Source organism: Cnephaeus nilssonii (assembly GCF_951640355.1).
Source record: "Cnephaeus nilssonii genome assembly, chromosome: 20".
Taxonomy (NCBI): Eukaryota; Metazoa; Chordata; class Mammalia; order Chiroptera; family Vespertilionidae; genus Cnephaeus; species Cnephaeus nilssonii.
Genome location: NC_137091.1, coordinates 26458809 through 26486792, shown reverse-complemented (window position 1 = coordinate 26486792; position 27984 = coordinate 26458809). Strand labels below are relative to the sequence as shown.

The following is a 27984-nucleotide window of genomic DNA, read 5'->3' as shown; positions in this document are numbered from 1 at the left end:
TGACTGGCATGCATGGCTCTAGGGATGAGACAGGAGGTCGTCGGGCCAGGACCTGAATACGCTGTGTGACTTTGGGCACTGGCTTGACCTCTCTGTGCCTCTCTGATGATCTGGAGAGTGGTGGGTGCTAATCATGATCTTTGGGTCTAGAGGGGGATCCGATGAGACAGGAGGTCCCCACAGGTGCAGAGGTCCCTGGGCTCTGCCCCCCGCACCCCACGCTCTTGCTGGCCGGCCTAGCTGTGGGCTCACCAGCTCCTTCAGCTCCCGCTGCCGGTCGCACAGCTGCTCGTACATGCGCTTCCCCACACCGGTACTCTCCAGGGTTGAGATGATCTGCAGCTGGGTGTCGTTGTTGTCGATGATGTTGTACTCCAGCATCAAGCACAGGATCTGCCGAGAGATGGGGAGCATGTTACCACCGGCTGCAACTCCGCACGGGCCCTCCCTGAAGGGGCAGAGGCAAGCAGCGAATCCCAACAGCCCCACGCGCCCTGAAAAGGGGGCGTCTCTCAATAAGCTCAATACACCCCTTCTACCCTAAGGGCCTTATTCTGAAAATCAGCAGCCTGCTCTCCCGCTGTGTGACACTGCAGATCGCCTGCCCCAGCTTCCCACCTGCACAATGGGAGTGTTGGTGTACGCCCAGCTGAGCGCACAGCAAGCAGGCTTTTAGTAAATGCCCACGAAATGATGCCCACCAGGCCCAAGGACAGGGCACCTCTTTCTATCCCTGGTTCCTGCCCCCGTGCTGAGCACACAGCAGGTGCTCAGACATGCTCCCTGAGCTGGAGCTGGGAACCTGTGTCTCGGGCAGCCGCACACACACTTTCCCTCCCAGGCCCCCCTGCCCGGACCCACAGGCTGACAGTCCTGCCTCTGAGACCCCCTTTCCCTTCTCACTCACCCAGGAGAGCCAGCCGACCCTCATGCCACTGCTCCTGCTCTCCCCTTGTCCCACACAAGGCACTCAGGACTAAGCTCCAAGCTCCTCACCAGGGCCTGCGGGCACCAGGCTCTTCGCGCATGTCCACCGTATCCTGAGCCTCTTGCCCTGGACTCATTATGTTCTGGGGCCTGGCCTCCCCTCCTCTCCCACCAAGCCTCCTGCTGCGGGCCTTGGTGGACTCGTCCCACAGCCTGGAAGGCTCCGCTCCTGCCTCTTGCGAACTCCTCTTCGGTCCTCAAGTCTCACCATCCCCCACACTTGCTTGGGACGCTCTTCCTGCTGAGTGAAGTCTAACCCCGTCCCCTTGACTGCAGCGCCGCCTTGGGGACTGACTACAGCGGGTGTGAGTGGCGGCGATGCCGCCTGACTTCTGAGGCTGAGCTGGGCAGCGGCATGGCTCTGGCTGGCCTCTCTCTGTGCAGTGGCTCTGGGGACTCTGGGGGAGACAGAGGAGCAGGGAGGTGCCATGGGGGCTGCGGCCGGTGCGTGCTCCTTGGTGAGTGGGAGCCCTCCTATCCCAGGCTGCTGCGTGGAGAGAGGCCGGGAGCTGGGCCGGTGGAGTCCTCTTAGGCCTGAAGCCTTGGAGGTGAGCCAGCCCCCCATCTGACTGTGACCCCACGAAGATGCAGAGTGAGAACTGGTCAGCTGAGTCCAGTCACTCCAAGCTCCGTGAGTAATAGAGAGGTAATTATTGTTCGAGCCCCATTTGGGTTGGTCTGTTACGCAGCACCAGTCAAACGGAGCAGACTGTCCTGAGCCTTTGGGCGATGCCCATCACAGGTGAAAGGAAGAAACTGGTGGACCAAGGCCTCCTGCCCGCTGAGCTCCGAAGGCTGGGACTGCACCTGTCGGGCCCGCCGCTGTGTCCCCAGCTCCTGGAACAGTTCTGTGCTCAGAGCTCCAGCCACAAGGACAGGGACCGGGATGGCTCCTCACCTCCACCATGGTCTGGTTGCCCCTCAGCGCCAGGAGCATGCAGGGTCCCAGCTTGTTTTCCGCCAAGGAGAGCAGGAATTTTTTGGTCTTGTAACAGGAGCCCATGAGGATGTGCACCTGTGAGGAGAGACGGCCCAGGTGAAGGGGCTGTGGCCTGTGGTGCCTGCTTCCGTGTGAGGAAGGTTTGTGAAACGAGAAGACACTGATCAGACCACGTCCTGTCTGGACAGAGAGATCCAACCTGATCACCAGCCCCCAAGGGGCATTCAAAATGCCCCTCCCTGGCACGTGCTCCCACGTGGGTGAACCTCGAGGACACACAAGGACAATCCGAGGATTCCTCTCCCAGGAGGGACCCAGAGCAGTTAGAGACAGAAATGGATGGCGGGGCCAGGACTGGATGGGGCAGCAGCCCAGTGGGAAGATGAAAGTTCTGGAGAAGGATGGTGGCGATAGCTGCAGAACAGTGTGAATGCCTTAATGCCACTGAACTGTGCTCCTAAACATGGTCAAACAGTCAACTTCCTATCACATATTCTCTGCTGCCCTTCGGCCCTCTGGGTCAGCACTGGTGAACCTGGCAGAAACCCCCGGGCAGCCCTCACTCAGGGTGCCCGGCCTCACGGGACAGGGTATGGTACGGAGCCCCGCCTGCCCTTCCTAAGCCCTCTGTAAGCCCCGAAGGTATTGTGCGTGATCACCTGCCCCAGGAATGCAATAGGCAAATTCTGCTCCACCCTGGGTTAGAGGAGGAGTAGTCATTAAGGAAACTGGGCTTCTTTCTGGTTCCTGGAGACGGGGCCCAGGGGCAGGGGACCCAACCGACAGGGCTGGGCCCCAACACCTCGTTGGCTCTCCCTGACTTCACACAATAGCCAGTGCCCATCATGGCTGGAAACGGTGGCCTAATCAAGGGGACAACCTTCTTTGCGTGCGTATCTGTGGAAATGACGCCTTGGCATCCCAGGGGCTGCCTGCTTCCTTCCTTCCCAAGTATATTTTTTCCGCTCCATCATTAACAGCTCTGCCAGCTCCCTGAAGTCTCTCTCACACACGGGTGGGGACCACGGGGTGTTGCTATGGTGAAGCTGTGACGTCAGAGGAGCCGCAGGGAGAGGTGAGAGGAGGTGCAGGCAGGCAGGGCCAGCACTTCCAGGATGCCCAAGGCACTCCAAAGGGATGTGAGGAGTGGAGAGAGTGCGTAAGAAAAATGACCTAAAAATAAGCCCCTTTCCAGAAAGTTCCAGGGGCAGCACCTGGCGGAGTCGTCACCGCAGGATCTCAGCTGGGCTCACTGAGAGCCTCATGAGCGCTCGCCTGCGGAACCGCCGCCCAGCAGAGACGGGACTAACCACAGCCGTCCCTTCCGAGCACTGCTGTGTGCCGCGCCGCGCCCTGCCCCTGCTATCACACGTGATCCCCGGGACCCCCAAAAGACTACACTCCACTCCCTGTTTCACAGACGAGGAAGCTGAAGCCCAGAGAGGCAGGTTAGCAGCCCAAGGTCGTCCCGCGAGTGCGTAGCAGCGCTGCCATCTGGCCCGGCCTGGCTGACCCTCTCGCCGTCTCAGGCTGGGGAACAGGTGTGACCTCGGAACTGAGTTGGTTTTGTCAACAGGTGGGACATCTGAGGTGGCCAGTCACCTGGAGGAGCATCTGGCCTGGGAGATGGAGCCTGTGCTCCTCTCAGGAGACGGACACTCTGCCACTGGAAGGAGGGGCCGGCTCTGGACAGCCTGGGCCTGGGTCAAGGAGGACGAGAAGTTGGAAGGCCTGTGTGACCTCTGCACCTCTGGGCCTATCTCCACATGGGTGTGATTAAGGGCTGGGTTGCCGTGAGGATTAAGAGGGAGTGCACGTGAGGTGTCCGACACAGTGCACAAAGGCACCAAGGTCACCACCGGTGCAGTTCATGGTCTGGTGACCTCACACCCCGAGTCTCCAAGGTGGGACGACCATCCCGACCCGGGCCTCCACTGCAGGGTGCGATGAGCTGGCGGACCTCGGTGCCTCCTACAATCGCCATGCGCTCAGTCCCTGGACTTAACATGGCAACCACGATGAACTGTGTGAGCCTGGGCTGCTAACCTCGTCTTCAGCCTCCTCGTCTGTAAATGGGGTAACAGCGTCACCTCCCACAGCTGAGTGAGACCGAGTGGGGCAGAGTTCAAGCCCCTAGCCGGTGCCGGCTCGGGCAGGAAAGGGGAGAGTGACATCTGCTCCCACCGCCATCTTCACCAGCCTCACGCTGGCCTGGAAGTCCCCGGGGTGGCCCACGTGGCGCGGGCAGCTCCCTTCCCGGGAGAGGTGACCCCACGTACCATGCTGGCGAACAGCTCCCCATCGTCGTCGCAGGCCACCCCTCCGGGGCTGTAGAGCTGAAACCAGCCGTCCTTGCCGGCCCGCACGCTCAGCAGGCAGGAGTGCACCTGCGGGAGGGGAGGCACAGGGTCAGTGCCCGCAGACCGACCCTAACGCTGAACCGCCATCTACACGCACGGGAAGGGCTTGGCCCTCACTCCTGGTTATCAGCACCCCTGCCCCTGAGTGTCTGCCCCGACTTTCCTACTTCACCCTCAGGGGTGCTGTCCTCTCTGGGTCCTGTCCTCATGGGACTCTGCCACCCCCTCAGTAGGTCCCATCTGCACCCCCTTCTGATCTCTGTGCCTCTCCCTAGAAGGGTCTCTTTCCAGGGTGAGGGGCAGTTTTAGTGGCTGTCAACCTCTTTCCCAGGGTGGTTGGGCCGGGTGTGCATATGTGCAAATACGGGTGCGTGTTTGGGAGGAACAAGTCCACATCCACCCTGGCCACCGCTGTGCTCGCACAGAGAGAGAAACAATATTTCCTCCCCTCCTCCCGGCCTCCGAAGAAAGTGGAGAAGCGCCCAGCGTTTCCTTCAGGAGGGAAGGACAGTTTGAGGCCTGAATCACAGATATTCAATTAAGCACAAGCAAACAAAACACAGGCGGTGGGCTCTGATTTTCCCTCTGCGTCGGGAGGACATCGAATGTTAACTTATCAGCTTCAAAGAAGCAAGGAATCAAGAGCATGAAACCTTATTCGACAAATATAGCAAAGGATTTATAAGAAAACAACCCTGGCTCCATTTAGGAGGGAGAAAGCAGGAGTGGAGAGTGAAGGGAGAGGGAGGAAGAGAAACAGGAGAGAAATCAAAGGAGGCCACAGGAGAAGGCGGGCGAGGCCCTCCCAGCACTTGGCTCTGCCTCTCTGCTCTGGGGCGCAGCTGGTACCACTTTTATTCTCCAAACTTCGAAGTTTGAAATAAAGGCTCACTTTCCAGGGGATTCTGAGAATCCTAGAAACAGGGAGCCCATCACTGGTCCGGCCAGGTAGACGCTTCCTATCTGCCAGTCCTGCTTCTTCCCATCAGGCGCAGGACTGCTTTTGGATCAGGGTTTAGAATCATGGTGTTTTGGAACTAGGTCTTTCTAGATCCTTCTGGAACTAGGCTTTACAGCATGGCCCGAGGAGAGTATATTCAGGTCCATCAATAACCTGCTCTCTCCTCTGCATCCCGGAACCCATGTGCACAGAGGAGACAGACCACCCCACATCCGGGAACCCATTGCACGGAGGAGGGGCCTCAGCTCCTCCGGGCAGGGCCAGCACCCTGCTGTCTCCACAGCTCTGCCTGGCCCAGTGTGCCCACGGCAGAGCTGGTTACTGCACAGGCTCTGCAGCCAGACTCCCTGGGTTCGAATCCTGCCTCAGCCTGTACCAATTGCACGACCTTGGGGATGGAACTCAACCTCAGTTTTCTCACCTCCGAAAGGGGGTAATTTTGATGTAAAATGGGGATAAATAGAACCTACTGGTAGGGTTATGAGGATTAAATGAGAACACGTGTGTCTGAGACAGGGTGAGCATGTTTATGCACACGGCAAGGAGCCTTTGTCCATTGCTCTGAATGCCCGTGGGTGACAAGGAGGCCCTGACAGGGCCACGGACAGCGCCTGCTGGAGCCCCGACGGCCGGGCTAGGAGGAAAAAGGAGGCCTCACCTCTTGTCGTGGGTCCTCGGCGAACCTCTGAATCACGTACTTCAGTTCCCTGAAAGAGACACGTGGGGACAGTCATGCCCAGGGTCCGGGCTAGGGGGACGAGGACGGGGTCTGAGGGGAGCCAGCCCAGTGGAGCTGGTGGGATGAGGAAACTCCTGGATGGGCCTGGACGGTGTGGATGAACTGCCTCCCAGAATGCAGGTGACGGAGGGAGGGCTGGCCGCTGGGATGACCCTGAGACAGAGGGACTCGCGCTAGAAGAAGGTAACAAGGGCGCTGCCCAAATACTCACTTGGTGAACTTCTCGTGCGCGAGGGCTCTGCAACAAAAACAAAGGGGAGAGTGCGATTAGTAGGGAGCTTCTGGAACAGGGCAACCTTCCAGAGTTCTTCCTCTGGGGACGCTAGGCTCTATGGCTGACTCGAAGAATGGACAGGAAGCTGGAATGAAGCACCGACATTTTGTCCCTACTTGAAGCTGCAAAACAAAGCCTCCTTTGATGAGTGAGCAGACTGAGCCCCACGCCCCTCAGCCGCCCCAGCCCCACCCTGTGAGCAGGAGGGCGCTCGCTGGATGCGTGTGGCCTGTGTGTCTGCACGTGGACACCAGGACCCAGGGGTGTTCGTTAGGTGTTCGCACTAATTAAGGTGCGCACCAGGGCGGCATTCGGGGATGTTCTCCAAGCGAATTGCATCATGGGCCCACTGTCAAGTGTGTCCCTTGGGCTGTGGGGACGGTGGCTGCAGCCAATGACGCCACTGCTCTTGGAGACCAGCGGCTCTCAGGAGTCAGATTTCTCTGGTCTCGGGTCCTGGGGGCCCCTGGGGACCAGCCCAGCCAGCAAATGGGGCAATTACTGAGTGTAATGTCCCCCTCAGAGAGCCACATTTCATAAACACGGGCTCGCTAATCGGCTCCAGAGAGCCCGGCTGCCTCCGGAGGCCTGGCTCCTCCCCGCCGACTGAGAGAGAGACCTGGAGGCATTTCAGAGCCTGGTTTTCTCCCTATTTTGCTGTGATAAATTCAATACAAGGAGTGGGGCAAGGGCCAGCTAGAGAGGCAGAGGGTCCATTTCTGGCCAACTCACTGTGGACATAATGGACATGAGAGCTTTTGGCATGTCGCTGTATGACATGTAAAGCGACTCCACATGCTTTTTTATGTTTTTACCATGGCCTCGGAGAGAGGAGGCAGGTATTACTGTTCCCATCTGATACATAATCAAGATCATTAACTTTACTGCATGAAGGCACGGTGGGGACAGCTGTTGGCACTCTCAACTCAGTGAATCCTAACAATGCAATGGAGTGATCTCCCCATTTTCCAGGGGGGCATCTCCGAGGGTCTCGAAGCTGAGAACCACATCTCCATCTCCCGCTGTCGTCCACAATGTTCCCAGGGGGCCCGTGGGAACAGGACTGGCCCCCTTAGGGACTCAGTGGATGGCTCAGGTTTTCCTCACAGGTGTGCGGCGGGTGTGGGACTTACTCTTTGGGGAATGGAATGGGTTGAAGCAAGCTGGCCAGAGACGGTCTCCAGTCATCGTAGTCCGACCTAAAATGAGAAGGAGTGAGGTCAGGCTTGGTCTGGAAGGGCGAGGTTTGCAGCGAGCTGTCACGGATGGCCACAGGCCGGGCAAGAGTCTGGCAGAGGCTCAGGTGGCACCAACTCTGCTCTGACATCTCAGTGAGCGGGGAGCTGGGACAGCAGCTGGTGGCTACAGCATGGCTGCGAGGCCTGGTGGACAGAACTGGTCCAGGGACCTCCTTATGGCAGCCGAAGGGGCTGGCCATCCACTCCCCAGAATCTCCTCCCTCCTGGCCTTGGAACTCAGGCCATGGGGTCACTGTACCATCTTTTGAACTATCAGGGGTGTTATGGGCTGAAATGTACCCCCCACACATTCAAATGTTGAAGTCCTAATACCCCAGCTCCTCAGAATCCAACTGTATTGGGAGACAGGGTCCTTAAAGAGGTGACTAAGGCAAAATGAGGTCACAGGGTAGGTCCCTTATAAGAGGAGGTGAGGACACAGACACTCAGGACGACCATCGACAGGCCAAGGAAAGAGGTCTCAGAGGAAATCAACCCTGCCCACACCTGGATTTCATAGCTCCAGCCTCCAGAACTGGGAGAAAATAAATGCCTGTTGTTTAAGCCGCCAGTCTGTGTAATTTTGTTATGGAAGCATGGGCAGACTAATACAGACTAATACAAGGGGGATTAGGTTGGGAATACAAAGTCATTCTCATCTTTGATTAACCAGAACTGACTGATTCACAAAAAATAAAAATTATAGGAAATTTATTTGTTATTTGGGTCAACCCTCCTGATATACTGGATACTGCTAGTCTGTGTCCATATAACAGCTTAAAAACAAAAACAAAAAACAGTTACCGCTAATAGCAATAATAACACCAATGGTAGTAGTAATAATACTGAAAAAAATAATAACAGCTACAACTTTGTCAACACATTGGACATGCACTCTGCATATGCCAAAAGCTTTACCTCTGTTCATTAACTCTTCACAATGAAGATTATGATTGTATGTAATTTATATATATTTATACAATTAATATGCTATTATTATAGAGTATGATCATATGAGTAGCCTCACTTAACAGATGGGGAAACTGAGGCTAACACAGCAGTGGCTGATGAAAAACTGAGTCCAGACTGATGCCAGACCCCTTGCTGCCCTGACAGACCTCAGCTGAGGTCTCAGGCGAGACCGAGTGCAGGAAGTCCCATCCCATTTGTGCGACAGCAGGAACAGCATCCGCCTGAAGGATGACCACAGCTGCAGTTAGCTGAGCACCCACCATGTCGGGACTTGCTAGCTCAGGGAATCGGCGCCACGAGAGTCCCCGTCACAGGTGAGAAGCGCTAAGGAACTGCCCAGGTGACTGCAGAGCTGAATGGCAGCAGCGGCTTCCTTCCGGAGGCAGCTGGGTAGCCAGCAGGGCTGCGCCCCTCCCACCAGCACAGCTTCTTAAAGAAGCGGCTCCTTCTGCCAACTCCCCGGAGAAGCCAGGAGGGTCAGAAACTTGGGGAACGGCAGCGCCTCAGCCTGAGGACAGACAGGCCTCCCCAGGCCCCGGAGCGTTTGCACAGCCAGGTTAGTGCACACACCTGGTTCTTGGTCCTATGGCCCCCTAACGCCTTCATGTTAAATTCGGTGTTTCTCAGCCTTCTTTTCCTCTGGTTCCCTCTGTCCCGTCCCAGGCCCCCCGCCCTAAGGAGGGCTCTCCTTTTTCTTTTTTTCTTTCTTAATCCTGACCTGAGGACATAATTTTATTGATTTGAGAGAGAGAAACATCTAGGTGAGAGAGATACATCGATTGGTTGCCTCCTGTACTTGACCAGACAGGGAACCGAATCGGCAACCCTTTGGTGTACGGGACAATGCTCCAATCAACTGAGCCACCCGGCCAGGGCCCAAGGAGCTTTCTTGATGAATTCTCCTCATTGTTCTCCCAACTTTCTGTGTATGTTTACGTGCTATTTGTCCACCTGTGCTTTAGGCCAAAAAAGATGAGAACTGGTATTTGCCCCACTACCAAGGGATGGTTTAGCTAACTCCTGAGAGCTTTCCCACCCCACCTTCTCCAAACACATGGTGATCAAGTGTCCGCCTTTGGAACCCAGCCCACAACCTGGAGGGCTCGGAGGAAAGACTCAAACGCCGGACATGCAGGGGAGAATTCCTCCAAAAGCCTGGCTGCCTGAGCTGAGTCCTACAGTGCTGCTGGCTGAGGGTTACCGAGCGCCTACCGGGCTGTGTGCTGGGCAGGACCTGCTTGCTTAATCCTCAGAACAGGCACGAAAGGACGAGGGAGAATCACACCTGCTTTACAGGTGAGAGAGCGAGACCCTGAGCACCTCGGTGACCATCTGAGTTCAGGCAGATAGGAAACACGGAGCAAGGGTTCCGTGGATCCCAGTGCCCAAGGCTGGGCACACGCTCTGTGCCGCCCATGGGTGGCTGGGCAGGTGCTCAGAGGCCTGTCAGATGCACATCAGGACACAGAGCCCCCTTCTGAACGATACCTGTATGCTTCTCTCCGGGGGAAGGGTCACATTTTTGCAGGAATCCCTTCCCTCGCAACACCCACCTGCCACTGACTGACTCTTGGTTTCCAGAAAACCTAAAAGTAATAGCAAACATTGTGGATACACACATGGATCAGGCCAGGTGTTCCTCCCAGAGACCTGGCCCCATGCCACAGACAAGAAAACTGAGTCCCAGTGAGGACACGTGCTGGCCCAAGCTCAAGACGCTAGTTCCTGCGTCTGTGTTCCTACCCACTGAGCTACATGGCACTGCGTGTCCCCTGCATCTACCTGTGAAGAAAGGCCATTTCCCTTTATCAAAAAAGGCACTTACTAGTTTTCCTTTTGCTTTAAAATAATGAAATACGTTCTTTGTAAAAATGCCATCAATGCAGAAAACTCGAAGGCGACTTTAATCCCCCGTAATCAGTGTGGGTGTTGTGCCCAGTGTGTGGGCACACGCTGGGCTCCATCCAGGGCGATGACATAACCCGGCCAGGGCTCACTCCTGAATGGAAAGGGATGTTGACAAGCCTGTCCCCTGTTCCCAGGTGCTAAGCTCAGTGGGAGGCGGAGGCCAGGGGTCTGGAAGGAAGCCCTCTCCCTCCTTCGTCTCTCCAGCCTGGAGCTTGGCCTCCCCACGGCTCACACGGGATCAGGAAAGAGAACAAGGAGGGAAAGAAAAGAAGAGGCAGACACTTCCTTTCTCGCCCCTGCCCAGCCCAGCTCCAAGTCTGCTCCAAACTCCGGGTCCGACCAGCTTGAGCATGTGCAATGGGTGTGCTGGGCAGAGGCTAGGAGGCTAGGTGTCCAGGGACTGGCCAGGCCCAAGGACTGGAGAGCAAAGCACCTGCCATGAGCAGAGCACCTGCCATCTGGAGAGCTGCGCCAGCCTCAGGGTTGGCGAGTCGGGCAGGCCGGGGATGGGAGGGAGAGCGCAGGCCTATGAGCAGCCTGACGCACCCACCCCCAGGAAGTAGACAAGACAGCGAGGCCTTCCCTGGCTCAGGGAGGAAGGGAGAGGCGCCTCGAGCAATCTGAGGACCTCCGACAGCTTCAGACTCCAGGCACCCAACATTCACTCCTCACATTAATGGGGCCAGGCTAGCTCTAGATCCCCACTTACAGAAGAGACAGGATTTCTAAGCCCCCAATCAATCCCCCTTCCCTGCACCGAACTCCTGGTGTCTCTTCTCAGCGGAGCGGCGGCATCTGGCTGGGGCGGTTCACGGAGCGGACTATGCTGGGTGATGTACCACGTTTCCCATGTCCCCTCCTGGCACCTGCCTTCTGCTTCTAGTTACACCTCCCCGTCATTAGAAACCCCCCTCCCCCATCATCCGAATTTTCCCCAACAGCCCCCGACGGCTGGGGCATCTTCCAGCTGACCTCCAGACTGCCAGGCCTCTTTTAAAACCCAGGTTTTTGCAAAAATAACTATCCCGAGTTGAGCTGATCAAAAAGCGCAGACCTGTGCCCCTCTCCCTCACAATGGCTGCTCCCTGCTCTTCCTGTCTGTGGCCTCCGTGTGGCCAGCAGCTTCCCACTCCTCACCGGCGGGCGGTGTCACTGCCTTCAGCAGTTGCTGTTACTAGATTCAGAGGGAGCAGCTGGGACCCCGGCATCTAGCAGAGCCTGGCCAGCCGAGGTGCGCAATAAATGTTCAATAAAGGAGTGCATAAACAGATGGGTAAGTAAATACGTGAATCGCATGCAGGTGCCCGGCCGGCTAAGAGCTGGACTCCAAACCACCACAGACGCAGCTGCTCTGTCCAGCTCCTGAGTCAGACCACCCAGCCTGGGCCTCACAAGGGGATGTTTTCAGGGGCAACCTTGACCTGCATCGGGAATAGTCCTCCTCTTCAAGGATCTCCAGGGAACTTTCTGAGGCTTACGTTCCTTTCAGAGGTGTGAAATTGTAACGATGTGTGGGATTTCCTACACATAACCAAGGCCGGGGCCTTTTAGGGAGCGGACTGTGTATGTGTGTGTGTGTGGGGGGGCGGGGGCGGGGGAAGGGGGCGTGATACTCACAGCAGGTGGTCTGATGAATAGGGCTGACAAGCTGGGCCAAGGTGCTAAGCCTGGCTTCCTTTGCCCCCCACAATGCCCTCTTAAGACCCCTCAGTTCCAATTAGAGCCTCCTCTTTCATTCCTTACACGTAACTCTCATTCAGGGAGCACTCCTATTGATAACAGCAGTCCTCTCTTACCAAGAACCAGCTCGGCAAGGTCCCATGCCACTAAATTCTTAGAGCAGCTCCCCGAGAAAGATACCCATTTCACAGACCAGAACACTGAGGGCAAGAGGAGCCAAGAATGCTGCACAATTACCAGAAGATTGCCATACATGCATTCCCTATATCCCCAGATGCATGCTTCTTGCCATCAATGAGCTTTGAATGCCATATTGGTATTTTGTTTTCCTCTCAAAGTGTCGTTAAATCATCTTACTCTCAACAGTGTCTTAAAATAGAGGAAACACAGCTGTACTCAGGAAGTGTAGTAACTCCCATCTGCCTGGTGTCGACACTTGCAAGGCGCCCAGAGCCATGCCCTCCACCCGTCTACTGCCCCAAGGCAGCTGTGACTCAGAGAAGACGAGTAACTTGCCCAGGTCACAAGCTAATGCTGACATCTCTGTGGCCCTCGAGCCCAGCAGACTGGCTCTGAACCTGCGCTCTTTCCCATGTTTCCCATGCTGTCGTGCTCTGAGGTGCTAGGGCTTGGGGGGCCCGGCGTGTCCCAGGCCCTCCAGTGGGCCAGTGACTCAAGCAGGCAGCAGAGATGGAGAAGGCAAGTTGCTCGGAAAAGAAGTTAGCCAGCCCACACTGTGTTCTGAACCCCCTCCCGCCCCCATGGTAACCCTGCCTTGTGGAGACACCAGGCGGAGGTAAGGCTGCTCTGCGCATCGGTCAGAACACCTCCGGCTCCCAGCGGGCGGCCCCTGACCGGGCCCCTGACCCCCGCCGCGCCTTGGCAGCCGGGCCATGCGGGCAGGCAGGAGGTCTGGAAGCAGATCAGGAAGAACAGAGTCCTCATTCATGAGCATGTTTATGAAGAAGAAAAAAACGTGTGTGAACTGCATGATGAAACTCAAACCCTTAGTGCTTAATGTGAGTCCGGGCCCGAGCCAGCAGAAGGCCTGGGAGTCCAGGTGCCTGTGGCAGCCGGCCAGAGGCAGGCCGAGTGGAGAGCAGGGCCATCTCTGGCCTGGGGCACTGCCTCAAACGGGCGAGGAGGACATGAGGGCCGTGGCCGGCGCGTCTCTCAGAGGGCAGACCACACTCCTGTGAGAAAGTGGGGCATGTTCTAGGAGATCTCTGAGCAGAATCTGCAATTTCCTTCGACCAGTGTGTGTGTGTGTGTGTGTGTGTGTGCGCGCGCGCGCGCGGAGGGGGGCGGGAGGGTGGAGTGTCGCTAGATGTGGCTGTGCCCTCACTGACCTCTGCGGCTAGGACCACGGTGAGGCTGGAGCTGACCCCAGGAGGCCTCCAGGGCCTAGACAGGAGAGGAAGTGTCTGCGGATGCAGCACCCACAGTCTCCTTTCCAACCACACGAAGCCTGACGTGTGTAGGTATGTGCATGTGTGTGTGCTTGTGTGTGCGTGTTCACCTTCACAGACACAACAAGCCCTGCTTGGAGAGCTCGGGGCACCTCCTAGGCCCCCCAGACTAGCTCTTGGCTCAGCAGGCATGGCAGGCTGCCTCCACCATCCGGGCCCTGTGCACCCTCCAGACAGCAACACGTTCACCACAGAGGCTGAACCTGTGCTGCAGAGCCTGCAGCCGCCTTGGAGACCCCGTCAGCCCTGACGAGCCCCTGGAGCCAGGCCTCCCCTTGATCCAGGGGCCTGGTGCCCAGACTTCAGACAGGTGCCATACGCCCTCCCCCAACCCCCTCTGAAAAGCCCACCACCCCACTGACTGCACCTGGCAATGCCAACCTCTGGACTTGGTCCTGAGGGGCCGAGCTCTGTTCTGAGGGCCAGGGCTGTGGGAGCGAGCGGCGAGGCATCTGCTGGATTCTCCCACCAAGCTGGCCGTGGGACCACAGAGCCAGGCCAGGTCCCTCCACCTGGGGACCGAGGAACCAGGTGCATGAATTTGGGAGGAGTCTGTGTGGTACAAGTGTGAGTGGTGGAACTAGAAAGACTCATGAGGGTCAAAGATGCAGATCCCCACTGCAGAGTCACACTGCTGAGGCTCAGGGAGGGGAGGGAGAGACCTGAAACACCCAGCACAGACCTGGTCCCTGGCTCCGTCGGAGCTTTTCCACCAGCCAGGACGGCATGGGGCCTGATCCGCAGGCACCTCCCGAGGAAGAGCGTGGCCCTCAGCACACCCCCGGGGGGCGCTTCCCAAAGATACGCCCTTTACAGAAGACTGCTGCATATGCACACACACAACTACCCGACACCCACAGGCACCCCCCCAAAATAAAGCAGGCCACCACACTGAGCACACAAGGCACGCACAGGTCACACAACACAAACACTCACACGCTGGCTCATGGACACACCTGCTTTCACACACAGAGAAACACACACACTGTACATCTTGTGTACAAATGCTCATACCCACCTGTGTGCACTCATAGCCACTCCTGCATAAAAGCAGCACAGTGACTAGACACACCCACACTTGTGCACTTAAACACACATGCTCAGGCAATCACACACATGCTGTCGCCCCACACACCCAAAGCCATTCCCATATATAAAGACACTCACAAACTCAGAATGAGCCCACGCCTTACACAATGTGCAGAGGTTCAGACTCACAGTCACATTTGGCACCCATGTGCTCATGCACACACTCACGCACACATATTCTCAAACTCAGGCATATATGTATGTGTACATCCCTATACATGTGCCCAGACACTCCAGCATACATGCATACACACCTAAAATGTGTGCCCTCATACTTTGCATATGTGCACCCACACTCATGCGTACCCACACCCCAACTCAAGTGTGCACACTAAGCATGCCCACCCTTGCACGCCTCGAGCCAGTGAATACGGACTACAAAGCCAAGTCCCCTCCCTCATCCCACTGAAGGGACACTCACAGCAGCTTGAGGATTTCCACGTAGCAGCCGAGCGTGCGGTCAGCCTGGGGACCCAGCTCGATGCTCATGGTGCTGCAGGCAGGGCTGACCATGAGGCAGTCGATGAGGTTGGGCTCACTGTCGTTGCCCGCGCTGGCCGTCAGCGCCGGCTTGGCAGTGCTGGTGTGCTCCACCTCCACGTGGATCTCACTGGAGGCCACGACCACCGACTTGAGCCGTGCCTCGGACAGCGTGGCTTCCTGAGACACCAGGTCCGGGCTGGGGTGCAGAAGGCGCAGAGGTAAGGTGGGCTTCCGGTCGCAGGGCTGCTGGCAGCCGTTCCGGATCTCCTTCAGGCTTGGGGAATTGTCGCGGCTGCGGGGAGAGACGGAGAGGGCATGAGAGTGCAGGCGGTGCCACGTGGCCCTGGAGTCCTAACAGCTGTGAGCTACAAGACCCAGTGAGCACTTCTGGCCATCTCCATGTTACGGGTGAAAAAAGCGCCAGAGGTCAAATGACCTACGCTTGATCACAGGGCTCCTAAGTGGAAGGGGCTGGGATTTGACACCATGGTGGCTTCCAAGATCCCATATGATCCCATGCAGGTCCTCCTCCTCCATGAAGTTTTCTCTGATTTCTTCCACCTGCCACACTCACCCTGTCTTTGAATTAGAGCTTTCTATCCCTGGCTGAACACCAGTGTCCCCTGAGGCACATCTAAACATCCCAAAGCCCAATCAGATCAGAACTCCTTGAGGAGCTTTTAGGGAGACTCAGAGCACAATGGTATGGTCACAAACAGCTCGTTCAGTCCCTCCCTAAATGTGCCACGTGCATGTGCCTTGTACTTCCAAAGATGCACATCCTCTTTGTGTACAAGGACTGGACCGAGCACAGAACTCGGACCCGACGCACACAGAGGGCCTGCATTTATCCAGCACCTGCCATGAGCCAGGCCTGAGCTGAGCCCACCAAGGATGCTTGATAAATGCACTGTAAACTTTGCTGGGGAAAAACAAACGCCATGGGCTGAAGTCCGAAAATTCTATGGTTGTTGGAAAATTGTGTGTGGTCTGTGGGGGGAGGGCAGCGTAACTATCTCTATGGGTTCAGAGCTAATTTGCTGCTCAAATGCTCAACACTCCATTTCCCTTGGTTTGCCTTTGCTGGGATTTAGGAGTGGATTTTCAAGGCTGTTGGCTCAGAGGGTGATGTTCCAGAGAGCCATGCTAACCTGGGTCAAGTTGTCTGCTCTGTGTGAGTACATCACGTACCACTGGGAGCACCGTGGATGGGCCCTGAGGACATCACGGAGTTTTATCTTCCAGGGAATGACCAACAGGGTGGGATGGACCTGAGCCCGGGAAAGGTCTCCCAGGGTTGTGGCCCTTGGTGATTTCCTGGAGGAACTAATGACATCACTTGGAACCCAAACTACTGTGGGCTCTGAGGGGGTACGTGCGTTTTAATAACCCTGTGCCTCCACCCTGGGCACTTGGTTATAACCACCGTTCGTGACTCCTCCAAGGTCATGCTTGCTCCCTCTCGTCCACCCTCCATGCAGCTGCTGCCAGAGGGGAATTTGGAAACTGACATCTCATCAAGTCCCTTCTTAACTGAAAGCCCATTAGCAATGCCAATGCTCTCTGAATAAAAACTCTGCAACTGAAACACAGGCACAGCTCTGCCACTCAACGTGTGGTCCCCGACCAGCAGCATCCGCATTACTGGGCATCTGTTAGACAAGCAGAGTCTCAGGCCTGCGCCACACCTGCTGCGTCTGCACCTGCACTTAACACACAACCCCCAGGAGCAGCTCAGCACAGGAGGTTTGAGCAGCCAGCAGTCCATGGCCAGCCCCCTTCTCCAACATCATCTTTGCTTCTCTTCCTTTCCCTTTCTCTGCTGCAGTCACAGTTCCCTTCACTTCCTCCTCTGCTGTGGCCCTTCATCTTTAGGGTGGAGCAGGTCACCGGAGGAGCTTGCCAAGAATGCAGATTCCTGGGCTCGAGCCCAAAGTGGGACATTGAGGAGTCTGCTTTTTAAAGAAGCAGGTCAGGTGGTTAACCACAGGTAGAAAATGTGACTAATGGCGACTTCTCCTGCCTTGCCAGGCCTTTGCACGTTCTGTTCTCTCTGCCTGTATCACCTCACCCTGCCTCTTACCTAGTTAACAGCTAGGAGGTCTCAACTTAAATATCACCCGCTGAAGGATCCCTTCCTCACCTCTCCCGGGAGAAGGGGTTCTCAACTCTGGCCATGAACTTGACTTGCCTTGGGAACAATCCAATGCTAGGGCCATCCCAATTCAATCAGAATTGTAGTGGGTGGGGCTCAGGCACCACTTTCCCCCCTTTTTTATGAAGCTATAACCAGCAGTATGCTGGTAAATGTCTAACAACCTAGTCTCCGGAAAAAGGGAAAAAAGGAAGCCCTGTTTTGTAGTGTTTGCCAATTTCCTTAGTGTAAACACTCCCACTGTGACTAAATTCAAGGCACCAATGTGCCATCAGTGACTGTGGAACTGAGAAGAGGTGTGCTTCCAAGTGTAACAGGGCTCCAGCATACCCGGGTGTAACTCACACAGAACAGTCAGTGCATAAATCTGAGGTGCAGAGCTTCGTGCGTTTTCACACATTCCCGTGTAATAGCCAGCCACCAGATCAGGACATTTTGGCACTATGGGCATTTTGGCCGGATAATTCCGGGTTCTCTGAGGGGGGCTGCATGCTCAGCAGCATCCTTGACTTCCACCCACTGGATGCCAGCAGCACCCTGCCCTCTGCCCAAGCTTGGCAACCCAAAACGTCTCCAGACCTTGCCACATATCCCCTGGAGGCCAACACTGTCCCCAGCTAAGCACCACCGGCCAAGATGTAAAACATTTCCAGGAGCTCAGAAGTTTCTCTCATGCTTTTCCACCTAGCTCTGCCCCCCAAAGGTGACAACTACTCGTTTTCTATCACCATAGATTCATTTTGCCTGTTCTTGAACTTGAAGGAAAAATAATCACACCATATGTATCGCTTAGGTCTGATTTCTTTCACTCAATGTTACGTCTGTGAGACTTGTTCATGGCTGACCGAGTTCATTCATTCCTGCTGCTTCATAGTCTAGCTTCTGAGAACAGACCACAGCTTAGTTATCCATTCTACTGTCAGAGGACATTGGAGTCGAGGCAGGTTCCAGTTTGGGGCTATCTACATATATAAAAGCCAAGCAACCGGAACGACGGAATGACCGGTCACTATGACATGCACTATGGCAGCCAACCAGCCCAATCGGGGACCCAATTGGCCTCCCTAACCTCCCGTGGCCCCCCCCCCCCCCGGTTGGCCTCACCCCCGACTGCCACCCCCCCCCCCCCCACTCAGGCTGGCCCAGCCCTGATCACCCCTCCCACCCCAATCGAGGGCAGGGCCAGCTGGCCAACCTCCCGCATCCCCTCCCTCCCGCTGGCCTGGCACCAGTGACCACCATCAGGGCGGGCCAGCCACGCCCCACCTGTGCATAAATTTGTGCCCCGGGCCTCTAGTTAAAAATAATGATGCTGTAAACATCCTTGTACAAGTCTTCTGATGAATATACTGGAAGCTGAGGAGCTGGGTCACACAGTAGGGGTATGCTCAGGTTTACCTTCTGATTTTGTAAAGCCTCCCAGGTGACTGGTATGCAGCCAGGGTTGAGACTCCCTGCTGGAGACCATGCTAATGCTACCTCTGGCTTCTCTCACCTCAGCCCTGACCTAACTGTACTGTACCCGCTTACTTGCTCAATCCCTACCCCTCCATCTGCTGGTGTACCCTCCACTCTGGGAGGGCAGGGGTCCCATCCGCTGGCTCACTTGGTGCCTTCCATACCTGGCACTTAATGGGCCCTCACTAACCAAGTACCGAGTGAATGAGGGAAGGAGAAGAGGAAACCTGGTTGTTGCCGTCCCCAGCCCCTAACTGCGACAGTGTGCACGGTTCCTAACCCTGGCGCTTTCCACCTCCCCCCCCCCCCCCCCTTACCCCCGGGGACGGGAACTGGGGGAAGAGTTCCAGCACCCTTGTCTTTCTGCCTCCTGCTCCCGGATCAGGGAAGCCCTGCAGGGCACGCTGGCAGGGCTGTGGAGATGCAGAGGAAAAGCTCTTAGATGTGTGGGTTCCTGCTCCTGCCCCAACTCCACCTGAGTCCCAGCTCAGGTGTTCTGGGAGTGTGCCCAAGGAGGCTGAGGTGAGTCAGAGATTTCAGGAGGAAAAGGAGCCTGAGAATGAGTGAGTGAGTGAGTGTGTGTGTGTGTGTGTGTGTGTGTGTGTGCGCGCGCGCGCACAAGTGACCACCTCATGCTCTTCCTGCTGCCTGGGGTGGCCTGAGTTTGAAAAGCACGCAGATCAGATTGGGTCCAGAGCTATGGCAGCGAGGTCAGGGTGAGCACCACTGTGTACATAGGGATGCTGGGACGTGCACTACCCTCTGACCCTCTTCTTTACTTGATATAACATGTTGCAGGGTATACACAGGCACTTGGGAATGGTCAGCATGGCATCTTCATGTTCGGGTCTCAAGGACACTGTCACCTCTTTCTGAACAAGGTGGACATGGTCCCCTTTAAATGTCAGGACCTGGGGCTGAGGACATTAAAAATAGCCGTCCTCCCTTCTTAAGCCCTGTCATACAACACACCCCCTTACGGAGGTTCATTTGTGGCCCCTTCCCCAAGAACTCCAGTGCAGTGTTTGTTTAGAAGCCCATGGGCAGGTTTTCAGGGACGCAGGGTCTCCACCGCCTTTTCCTTAAGGGCTGAAATACATTCCTGCTGGATCCCGACACATTTGGTGCCCCTGGAGTGGTGCTGTGTGCCACCTGATCAACTAGACCAGGTGGCGGCAGCCAATGCCATGTCTGCCCTGCATATCGTACCCTCTCCAGTGACCTCAGAGGTCACTGTCAAAAGTTCTACGCAAATGGGTGGCATTTGCGTCATTGCACCCCAGGAGCGATCCTCTTACGGAAGCCTGGGAGCTGGTAAATAACTACAGTGGTGGCGTCACCCCCAGAGGAGTAGCTCTGGGACTGTTCCCCGAAGTCTCCCAGGATGTCCAGTGGGGAATGCACAGGTGCCCGCAGTGCTCACTGCTTACTAACACAGGTCTGGTTTCTACTATCTGTCCTCTCGCCAGTGCTTCCTGGGGTTTACAAACACTTGCACACATTCACACAGCGCGCACACAACTCCCATGCACACACCCACATGTGTGTACACATTCTCCCTCACACACACACACATGCATACACACTCATGCTCCAATGTGTCACACATGCCAGGTGGTGAGAAATATTCAGAATAAAACACTTGCTCCCAATGCCCAGTCAACACAACAGTTGCCGGTACTGAATCTCAGTGTTGGTTTTTCCAGCAAATCCTGGTTCTGGGCTCTGGAATCAGTGAGCACACGGGATCTGGCAAACACCCTGGAGGCTGGCCTGGTGAAAGCCACTCCACCTCCCTGGGCTGGTCCGGTATGTACAGGCCACCGTCCTTGGTGACCCGCCCTCTCACTGTCCCCACCCTGGAGTGGTAACCCCAGCCCTTCCCGGTGGCGATGGTGACTGACCTGTTGATGAACTCTTCATAGCAGGAGTAGATGGCAGCCAGGCACACGGCCACCAGGTTGGGCAGGACCCGGGGGTGAGGGCAGTGCCCTGTGGGGCCGTGCATGCTGGAAGAGAGCAGAGGGCAGGGTGAGAGGCGGCTGCAGGAGTGGCACCATGGCTGGGAGGCAGGGGGAGGCCGGGCACAGCTTGAGGGAGCACGCTGAGCCTTTTGCTGGGGAGTTGGCAATACCGGATTGGGTCCTGGCTCTGCCATGTGCAGGCAGCAGAGAACCAAGGTCCAGCTGTGAGCTCCGGATCCTGGTTCCTGGGTTCAAGTCCAGCTGAGCGGTCTTGGCATATCGCTTAACTCTCCCCTCTCAGTTTACTTAGCTATAAAATGGGGACGACAGTCCCCTCCTTACTGGGTAACAACAAGAACCCAATTTTCGAAGTCATGGGAAGACCTAGCATAAAGTGGCCATGAGGCCTGGGCAGACACATTTATGCCTGGGGGTTCTGAAATCTTTATTCATAACACCTCACTTTACTCTCAGAAGTGCCCTGCTTTGGAAGAAAAATTAATATGGTCACCCTGACCCAGCATGGGGTCCGACACACAGTTGCTAAGGCCTCGGTAGATGCGGCTATTGTTATTAATCATGGCTATCTCTATGCCTCAGTTTTTTAACTTGTAAAATGGGACAGTTTGGGGCCTGGAGATAATACCTGGAACATTCCTGGAAAGTCACTGTGGCCACTGGGACTAACGTCAAAAACTCTGCAAATCTTAACTGGATGCTTTAAAGGGACCCTGGAGTCACCCCAACTCTGGCAGAAGCACATGTCATTTGCGTTTGGAAATGCTTTGTGATGGCAGGTGAGTACACCTAGGAAGAACGTAACTTCAGAACTGGCTTACCCAGGATATTTTGATTTTCTTAAGAAATAAGAAGAGTCATGACAGTGGCCACTAATGCTCCCATCACATTTATGCCTTGTTCTTAGTGTTTGTGTAATAGGTCACCAAAGCCCTCAACTGGATGAAGTGGGTATTGTGGTTCTCATTTACAGATTAGGAAACTGAGGCACAGAGAAAAATATTTAAGAATCAAAGCAAAAGTAATTCCCTCACTCAAACCCCAGAAGGGAGTAAGAACCAGAACACTTGGCTTCCTTTTAGCCAAGTTTGGGAGGAAGCTGTTCAAGTCCCCAGTGGTGACTCTCGGGGCCGCAGGGGGTCATGTCCTATATGCCGGGCAGCGCAGCCCAGGGATGTGGGACCCGTGGAAATGCTCCTATTACTCAGGACAGTCCCACTTCCTGAGTTCCCACTGAGCATCAGGCATGCTAGGGGCTTCCTCATGTATCATCTTATTTGATCACACAACCCCCGTGTGGAGGACACAGGATCAGAGAGGTACAGCAATTGGCTCAATGCCACGCAGTAAGTAAGTGCCTGAGACCACAGGTGGTCAGGAGGATCCAGGAGACCCTCGCAGAAGAGGAGACGCTCCTGGCCCCTGAACACGTGGCTGCTCTCCGGGCACCTGGGGAGGGCCTGGTTCTGGGCTGAAGGACAGCTGGCTCACAGGCCGGGGGGGAGGGGTCGGCTGGGAGACCCACCTCTGAATGAACTTCTTCACCACTTCCATCCCCGCGTTGAGCTCGTTCAAGGCAAGGATGTACTCCTGAGTAAACAGCCTCAGTCGCGGGCACTTCCCAAAGTCCTGCGGAGAGAACAGGGGGTAGGATTGGGACGCGCTGCAGAAGAGGCAGGAGAGCAGCAGGGGCGGTGGGAGCCGCTCTGCCCAGAGCCACTGGTGCGGAAGGCAGCGAGGAAACACCAGCCACCACCCCTTTCTAGAAAGCACACATTCACATTTTCTCTGCAATAACTTGGCCCCGTGACACTCATGCTTACACCGTGTGATGGCTGACAATAGAGAACATGGCCTGTCCTGTCATAGGCAGGTTTCTGGCATGTGTAGTCACCCATGTGTGGTCGGCAGGGTCAGCATGCCACACAGACATGGTCGGAAAACATCCAATAGGGCCTCCCTCTGTATGGCCACGAGCAGACTGCAGACATCGAGCCAGGCCTCCCACCACACTCGGGGAGGCAGCAGACGTCTCCTCTGCAGCCACTTGCCGGGTTCTGTCCCCTGCTTTCCATGGGCTCTCACCTGACGCCACTCAGAACAGCAGAGTCAGAATATGCCCCAATCTGGGGCCATCCATTCGGGGATCGCTTTAGGACTTTTTGGGGTTACGAAGGAGGCAAATGTAGTGTCCAGACATCCTCAGTGAGGAGACACCTTCTCCTGAGTGAGAGGACCGAGGCGGCCCGAACACCAGGTGTGGCCCCCAGTGGGGAGGGTTGCAGTCCAGGCCTCCTCAGGGGGCTCCCCCCGCCTCTTGGCTGACCCTAACCACCCACTGTGCTCCACACTAAACTTAAGAGTGACCGATGACTTTGGCTATAAAAAAGCCACCCTCAAAAGGCACATGGGATCAAAAAGGCAGATCACACAGAAGGATGAACTCAAAAAGGCTGATGGAACAAGTAAGGGTGTATTTGTGTGAAGAATACACAAATGGGAGGAAGTGTGTGTGAAAAATGTGGGTGTGAGAGGAGGTGTGTGTGTGAGAGACATAAGTGTGAGAGGAGGTGTGTGTGTGAGAGACATAAGTGTGAGAGGAGGTGTGTGTGTGAGAGATATAGTGTGAGAGGAGGTGTGTGTGAGAGACATAAGTGTGAGAGAGATATGTGTGAAAGGAGGTGTATGTGAGAGACATGGGGTGTGAGAGGAGGTGTGTGTGAGAGACATGGGGTGTGAGAGGAAGTGTGTGTGAGAGACGTGGAGTTTGAGAGGTGTATGAGAGACGTGGGGTGTGAGAGAGATACGTGTGAGAGGAGATGTGTGAGAGATATGAGGTGTGAGAGGAGGTGTGTGTGAGAGATGTGGGGTGTGAGAGGAGGTGTGTGTGAGAGAGATACGTGTGAAAGGAGGTGTATGTGAGAGACGTGGAGTGTGAGAGGAGGTGTGTGTGAGACATAAGTGTGAGAGGTGTATATGAGAGATATAAGTGTGAGAGGAGGTGTGTGTGAGACATGGGGTGTGAGAGGTGTGTGTGAGAGACGTGGGGTGTGAGAGGAAGTGTGTGTGAGAGACGTGGAGTTTGAGAGGAGGTGTATGAGAGACGTGGGGTGTGAGAGAGATACGTGTGAGAGGAGATGTGTGAGAGATATGGGGTGTGAGAGGAGGTGTGTGTGAGACATGGGGTGTGAGAGGTGTGTGTGAGAGACGTGGGGTGTGAGAGGAAGTGTGTGTGAGAGACGTGGAGTTTGAGAGGAGGTGTATGAGAGACGTGGGGTGTGAGAGAGATACGTGTGAGAGGAGATGTGTGAGAGATATGAGGTGTGAGAGGAGGTGTGTGTGAGAGGTGTGGGGTGTGAGAGGAGGTGTGTGTGAGAGAGATACGTGTGAAAGGTGTATGTGAGAGACGTGGAGTGTGAGAGAAGGTGTGTGTGAGAGACGTGGGGTGTGAGAGGAGGTGTATGTGAGAGACATGGGTGTGAGAGGAGGTGTATGTGAGAGACATGGAGTGTGAGAGGAGGTGTGTGTGAGAGACGTGGGGTGTGAGAGGAGGTGTGTGTGTGAGAGACATGGAGTGTGAGAGGAGGTGTATGTGAGAGACATGGAGTGTGAGAGGAGGTGTGTGTGAGAGACGTGGGGTGTGAGAGGAGGTGTGTGTGAGAGACATGGGGTGTGAGAGGAGGAGTATGTGAGAGACGTGGGGTGTGAGAGGAGGTGTGTGTGAGAGATGTGGGGTGTGAGAGGAGGTGTATGTGAGAGATGTGGGGTGTGAGAGGAGGTGTGTGTGAGAGTCGTGGGGTGTGAGAGGAGGTGTATGAGAGATGCGGGGTGTGAGAGGAGGTGTGTGTGAGAGACGTGGGGTGTGAGAGGAGGTGTATGTGAGAGTCGTGGGGTGTGAGAGGAGGTGTGTGTGAGAGATGTGAAGTGTAGGAGTGGTATGTGTGTGTGGGAGAGAGGTGGCCTGGTAGGAAGGTCAGTGCGCTGGGTGGTGAGTAGGAGCGGAGGGAAGGTGGCTGATGCATGGCTGCTGGTAGTGACAGGCACAGGCTGGAAGGAAGAGGAGGGGGAGGAGGAGGAGAGAGACGGGGAGAGGAGGATGGGGAGGAGGAATAATCTGTTCAAGCTCAGCCCTGGCGGGGGGGGGGGGGGAAGACACTCTGTCTCCACCAACCAGCTCAGGCCATGGGTGCCTGTCTTACCTCAGCTGAAGCCTAATTAAGGGGCACTGAGCACAGACATCTTCTCAGCGCCCCCAGTGCAGCACGTCAACGTGGCGGGTGACAGGGGTCAGCTTGGAGAGGAAAGGCTGTCGGCTCCCGGACTCGTCAGGAGAGACAGCGGGAGAGAGGAGCGTCAGCCAGGAGAGGGCCTGGGGGTCTGCAATTAGGGACCCGGAGGCTTCGTTACTCCACGTCTAAATCTGTGAGCTGGGTTTTGAACAGTTGGGAGGGGCAACCTGTGGTCATGAGGTTGACCATAAGACAGAGAGCAACTGGTGGTCTCCAAACGCAGCTGTTCCTCCTACTGCCCTGCTCTGTGAAACCCATTTAGCAAGCAACTTGAATCGGGACTCTAATCTAAAACAAAGCCAGGAGACTTTCCTTAAGGACCCAATTGATCCCCGGGCCATCACGTGAGCTGAGTAGAATGTCGCCCCGCGCCCACCGGCCAGCACACAGGAGCATCTCTAGAGCGGCGGCTGCTTCACCTGGGTCAGGGTCCTCAGGACAACCTGGGGCTCATCGGATGACATCCTGTCCACCAGGACTGTGCCTTCACATCAGTAGGGCAGCAGAAGCCATGGAGAAATACACATGTGTACACATACACTCATCCCTAACATGCATAGACACACACACATATGGACACACGTATATACACAAATGCACGTACACATGCATGCACACACACAAAGCACTGAGCTGGAAGATAAGGTCCTTGCATGACCACAACACTGAAGCTTGATTGTGCTTTCAAGTTGAGAAAGATGCCCCGAATCCCCGAGTCCCTGGAAATGGGTGACAGGAAAGCTGTGTGGCCTTGGGCTGCCGGTCCTCCCTGTGTCCCCACTGTAAAATAAGGGTTGAAAGAACTGATTTTTAAACGCTTCTACCTCTAAGGTTTTATGATGCCATGAAAACTGCTTCAACTGAACCCTGCAAAGTAACTACGGTTATCTTTGCTATTAGATTTCTGGATAGCCAAGGCCATTTCCTTGGAAATGAACACTACATATGGATCTGGTGGCCTTTTGAAATGTGGATGCAGGCCCTGGCCTGTGTGGCTCAGTTGGCTGGGTATCATCCCATGCACGGAAAGGTTGCCGGTTCGATTCCCAGTCAGGGCACATGCCTAAGTTGTGGGCTTGATCCGGGTGGTGGGTGTGCAGGAGGCAGCCAGTCGATGTTATACTCTCACATCAATGTTTCTCTCTCTCTTTCTAAAAATAAAAAAAATCAATGAACTATTCTTTAAAAAAAAGAAAGGAAGGAAAGAAGGGAGGGAGGGAGGAAGGGAGGAAGGGAGGAAGGGAGGAAGAAAGAAAGAAAGAAAGAAAGAAAGAAAGAAAGAAAGAAAGAAAGAAAGAAAGAAAGAAAGAAAGGAAGAAAGAAAGAAAGGAAGGAAGAAAAGGATATTTTTCCTCTTTGGAAAAGTCAAATATGCTCTCCTTGGAAAGTAGGTCCGATCACTCAGTGGTCCACTGGGGACCACAGTCACATCTTCTTGCCTCCTCTGCCAAAACAAGAACACTCCAATGAGCGGTGTGTGCACACAGGGACCATGGTCATTCTAGGAGATACAGTTTAACAAACTGTTCAGAATCTACAGGGGAACATACCAAAGGACTGCTTCCATTGGACTCGAGTGTTCATTTCTGCCCCATGAGTAACACTCTTTGAGACTCTTACCCTCTCTAAGATTCAGTTTGCTTATCTGTGAAATTGGGGCACATGATGTATTTGCAGAAGATGCACTCCGAGAACAGGGCAAGCTCTGAAACCTCAGAACACCACTGTGCTGTATGATTTCCCCCATTTCCCCAAATGCCTCCTTAATGAGAAACACTGTACACCGGTGAAGAGAAGTCACACTATGCTGACAAGTATGTGGCTGGAGCCAGGCTAGGCACACTCACTAACTAACCAGTGACTAGACTCCCCACATCTGCTCAGAGGCCCAGCTCCAAAATGGTGCACGGGCCTACGGCCAATTACTACTGAAGGAGAGTTAAATGGTGACGTGGAAGGTCTGCCGCGCTCTCTGCACCCGGTATCAGCGGCAATCACTGCTTCTCACACATCTGTGCTGCAGGAGGAGCGCTCCCCTGTTCAGTCCTCAGTTCTCTTCCGACTTAGTGTGTAATGAGTAGTCGCTTTATAGCAGCTCCAGGCTCCAGAGTCTCTTAGGGAAGTTCTTTAAAAGTGAAGTGAGAATTCGTGCCTGAGGGCCCCTGATGTCTGCCAGGCCACAACAGAGCTATAAATTCTGGATCTGCCCTGTAGCTGTTCTGATTTTTATCCAGAAAATTATTACATGGTCAACACTCCAGGCCCATAAAATTAGCCAAATATAAGGGAGATGTTGTATGGTTAAGCTATGGGAGGCTGCCTGAATTTTGAAATTTTTCCCTTTGAAATCAGATGTCCCAAAAGAACGCTTATTAAAGTCTATTGACTACCATGAAATATGCAAAAGTGTTTATGTGCCTGGGGAGGCCTGGGCTGGGCCAAGTATGCCCTCGGTAAGGCTCTGTCACTGGTAAGTTGTGAAACTGCAGAACCTTTGCTTTGGACTCTGAAAGGGTGCTGCCCTCTCCTCACACCACATCCAGTGACTTTAAAATCAACAATCAGAGACCCTTTCCTCCCGAGGTAGCTGAAGCCAGAGTGCCTTTGAAACTATTAAAGCCCAAATCAAGGCAGAACCTCCTCTGCACCAAAAGATGGGGAGTTTCTTTAGTCCTGGAGAAAGAATCAAATGGACTAGCCCTCTCCTCTGTGCTCAGAAAATAAGAAATGCACTTATCTTAAACCAAGAAAGATCTCAGAAACAAGCAACAATTTAATTATGGTGTGTGATCACTCAGAATCACCAGATTCAAACAGAATTCGTATGGGACCAACACGGTTCAACTGGTAGCCGCTGGGTCGAGTCTTAAGCCACCTCTGGGCTCTGCGGGAAGAGTGCTGCACTTGATTCATGTCTGCCACCATGCATTTCCATTCCTGATTGGGGGAGGAAGGTCATGCAATCTCCCTTAGGGGCATGTTGTGGAGACGGAAAGCTAC

The 27984-nt window shown here is 55.0% G+C and overlaps 1 protein-coding gene and 1 long non-coding RNA gene across 2 annotated transcripts in view; one reads left to right on the top strand and one right to left on the bottom strand.

Annotated features, from left to right (window-relative positions):
- The window catches only part of CMIP (c-Maf inducing protein), a 230443-nt gene that overhangs the window by 6840 nt on the left and 195619 nt on the right, over positions 1 to 27984 (bottom strand). The window contains exons 8-16 of the mRNA XM_079800071.1: positions 22221 to 22324; positions 20618 to 20722; positions 15039 to 15392; positions 7395 to 7460; positions 6199 to 6225; positions 5907 to 5955; positions 4207 to 4314; positions 1886 to 2002; positions 253 to 393 (exon numbers count right to left, since the gene is read on the bottom strand). Coding sequence (XP_079656197.1) covers positions 253 to 393; positions 1886 to 2002; positions 4207 to 4314; positions 5907 to 5955; positions 6199 to 6225; positions 7395 to 7460; positions 15039 to 15392; positions 20618 to 20722; positions 22221 to 22324 — 1071 coding nt within the window. The remainder of the gene's footprint in view (positions 1 to 252; positions 394 to 1885; positions 2003 to 4206; positions 4315 to 5906; positions 5956 to 6198; positions 6226 to 7394; positions 7461 to 15038; positions 15393 to 20617; positions 20723 to 22220; positions 22325 to 27984) is intronic.
- On the top strand, positions 23971 to 24804 carry LOC307116471. Its single transcript, XR_013815214.1, has 3 exons — positions 23971 to 24041; positions 24074 to 24088; positions 24327 to 24804. It is a non-coding gene; the product is annotated as an uncharacterized lncRNA (long non-coding RNA).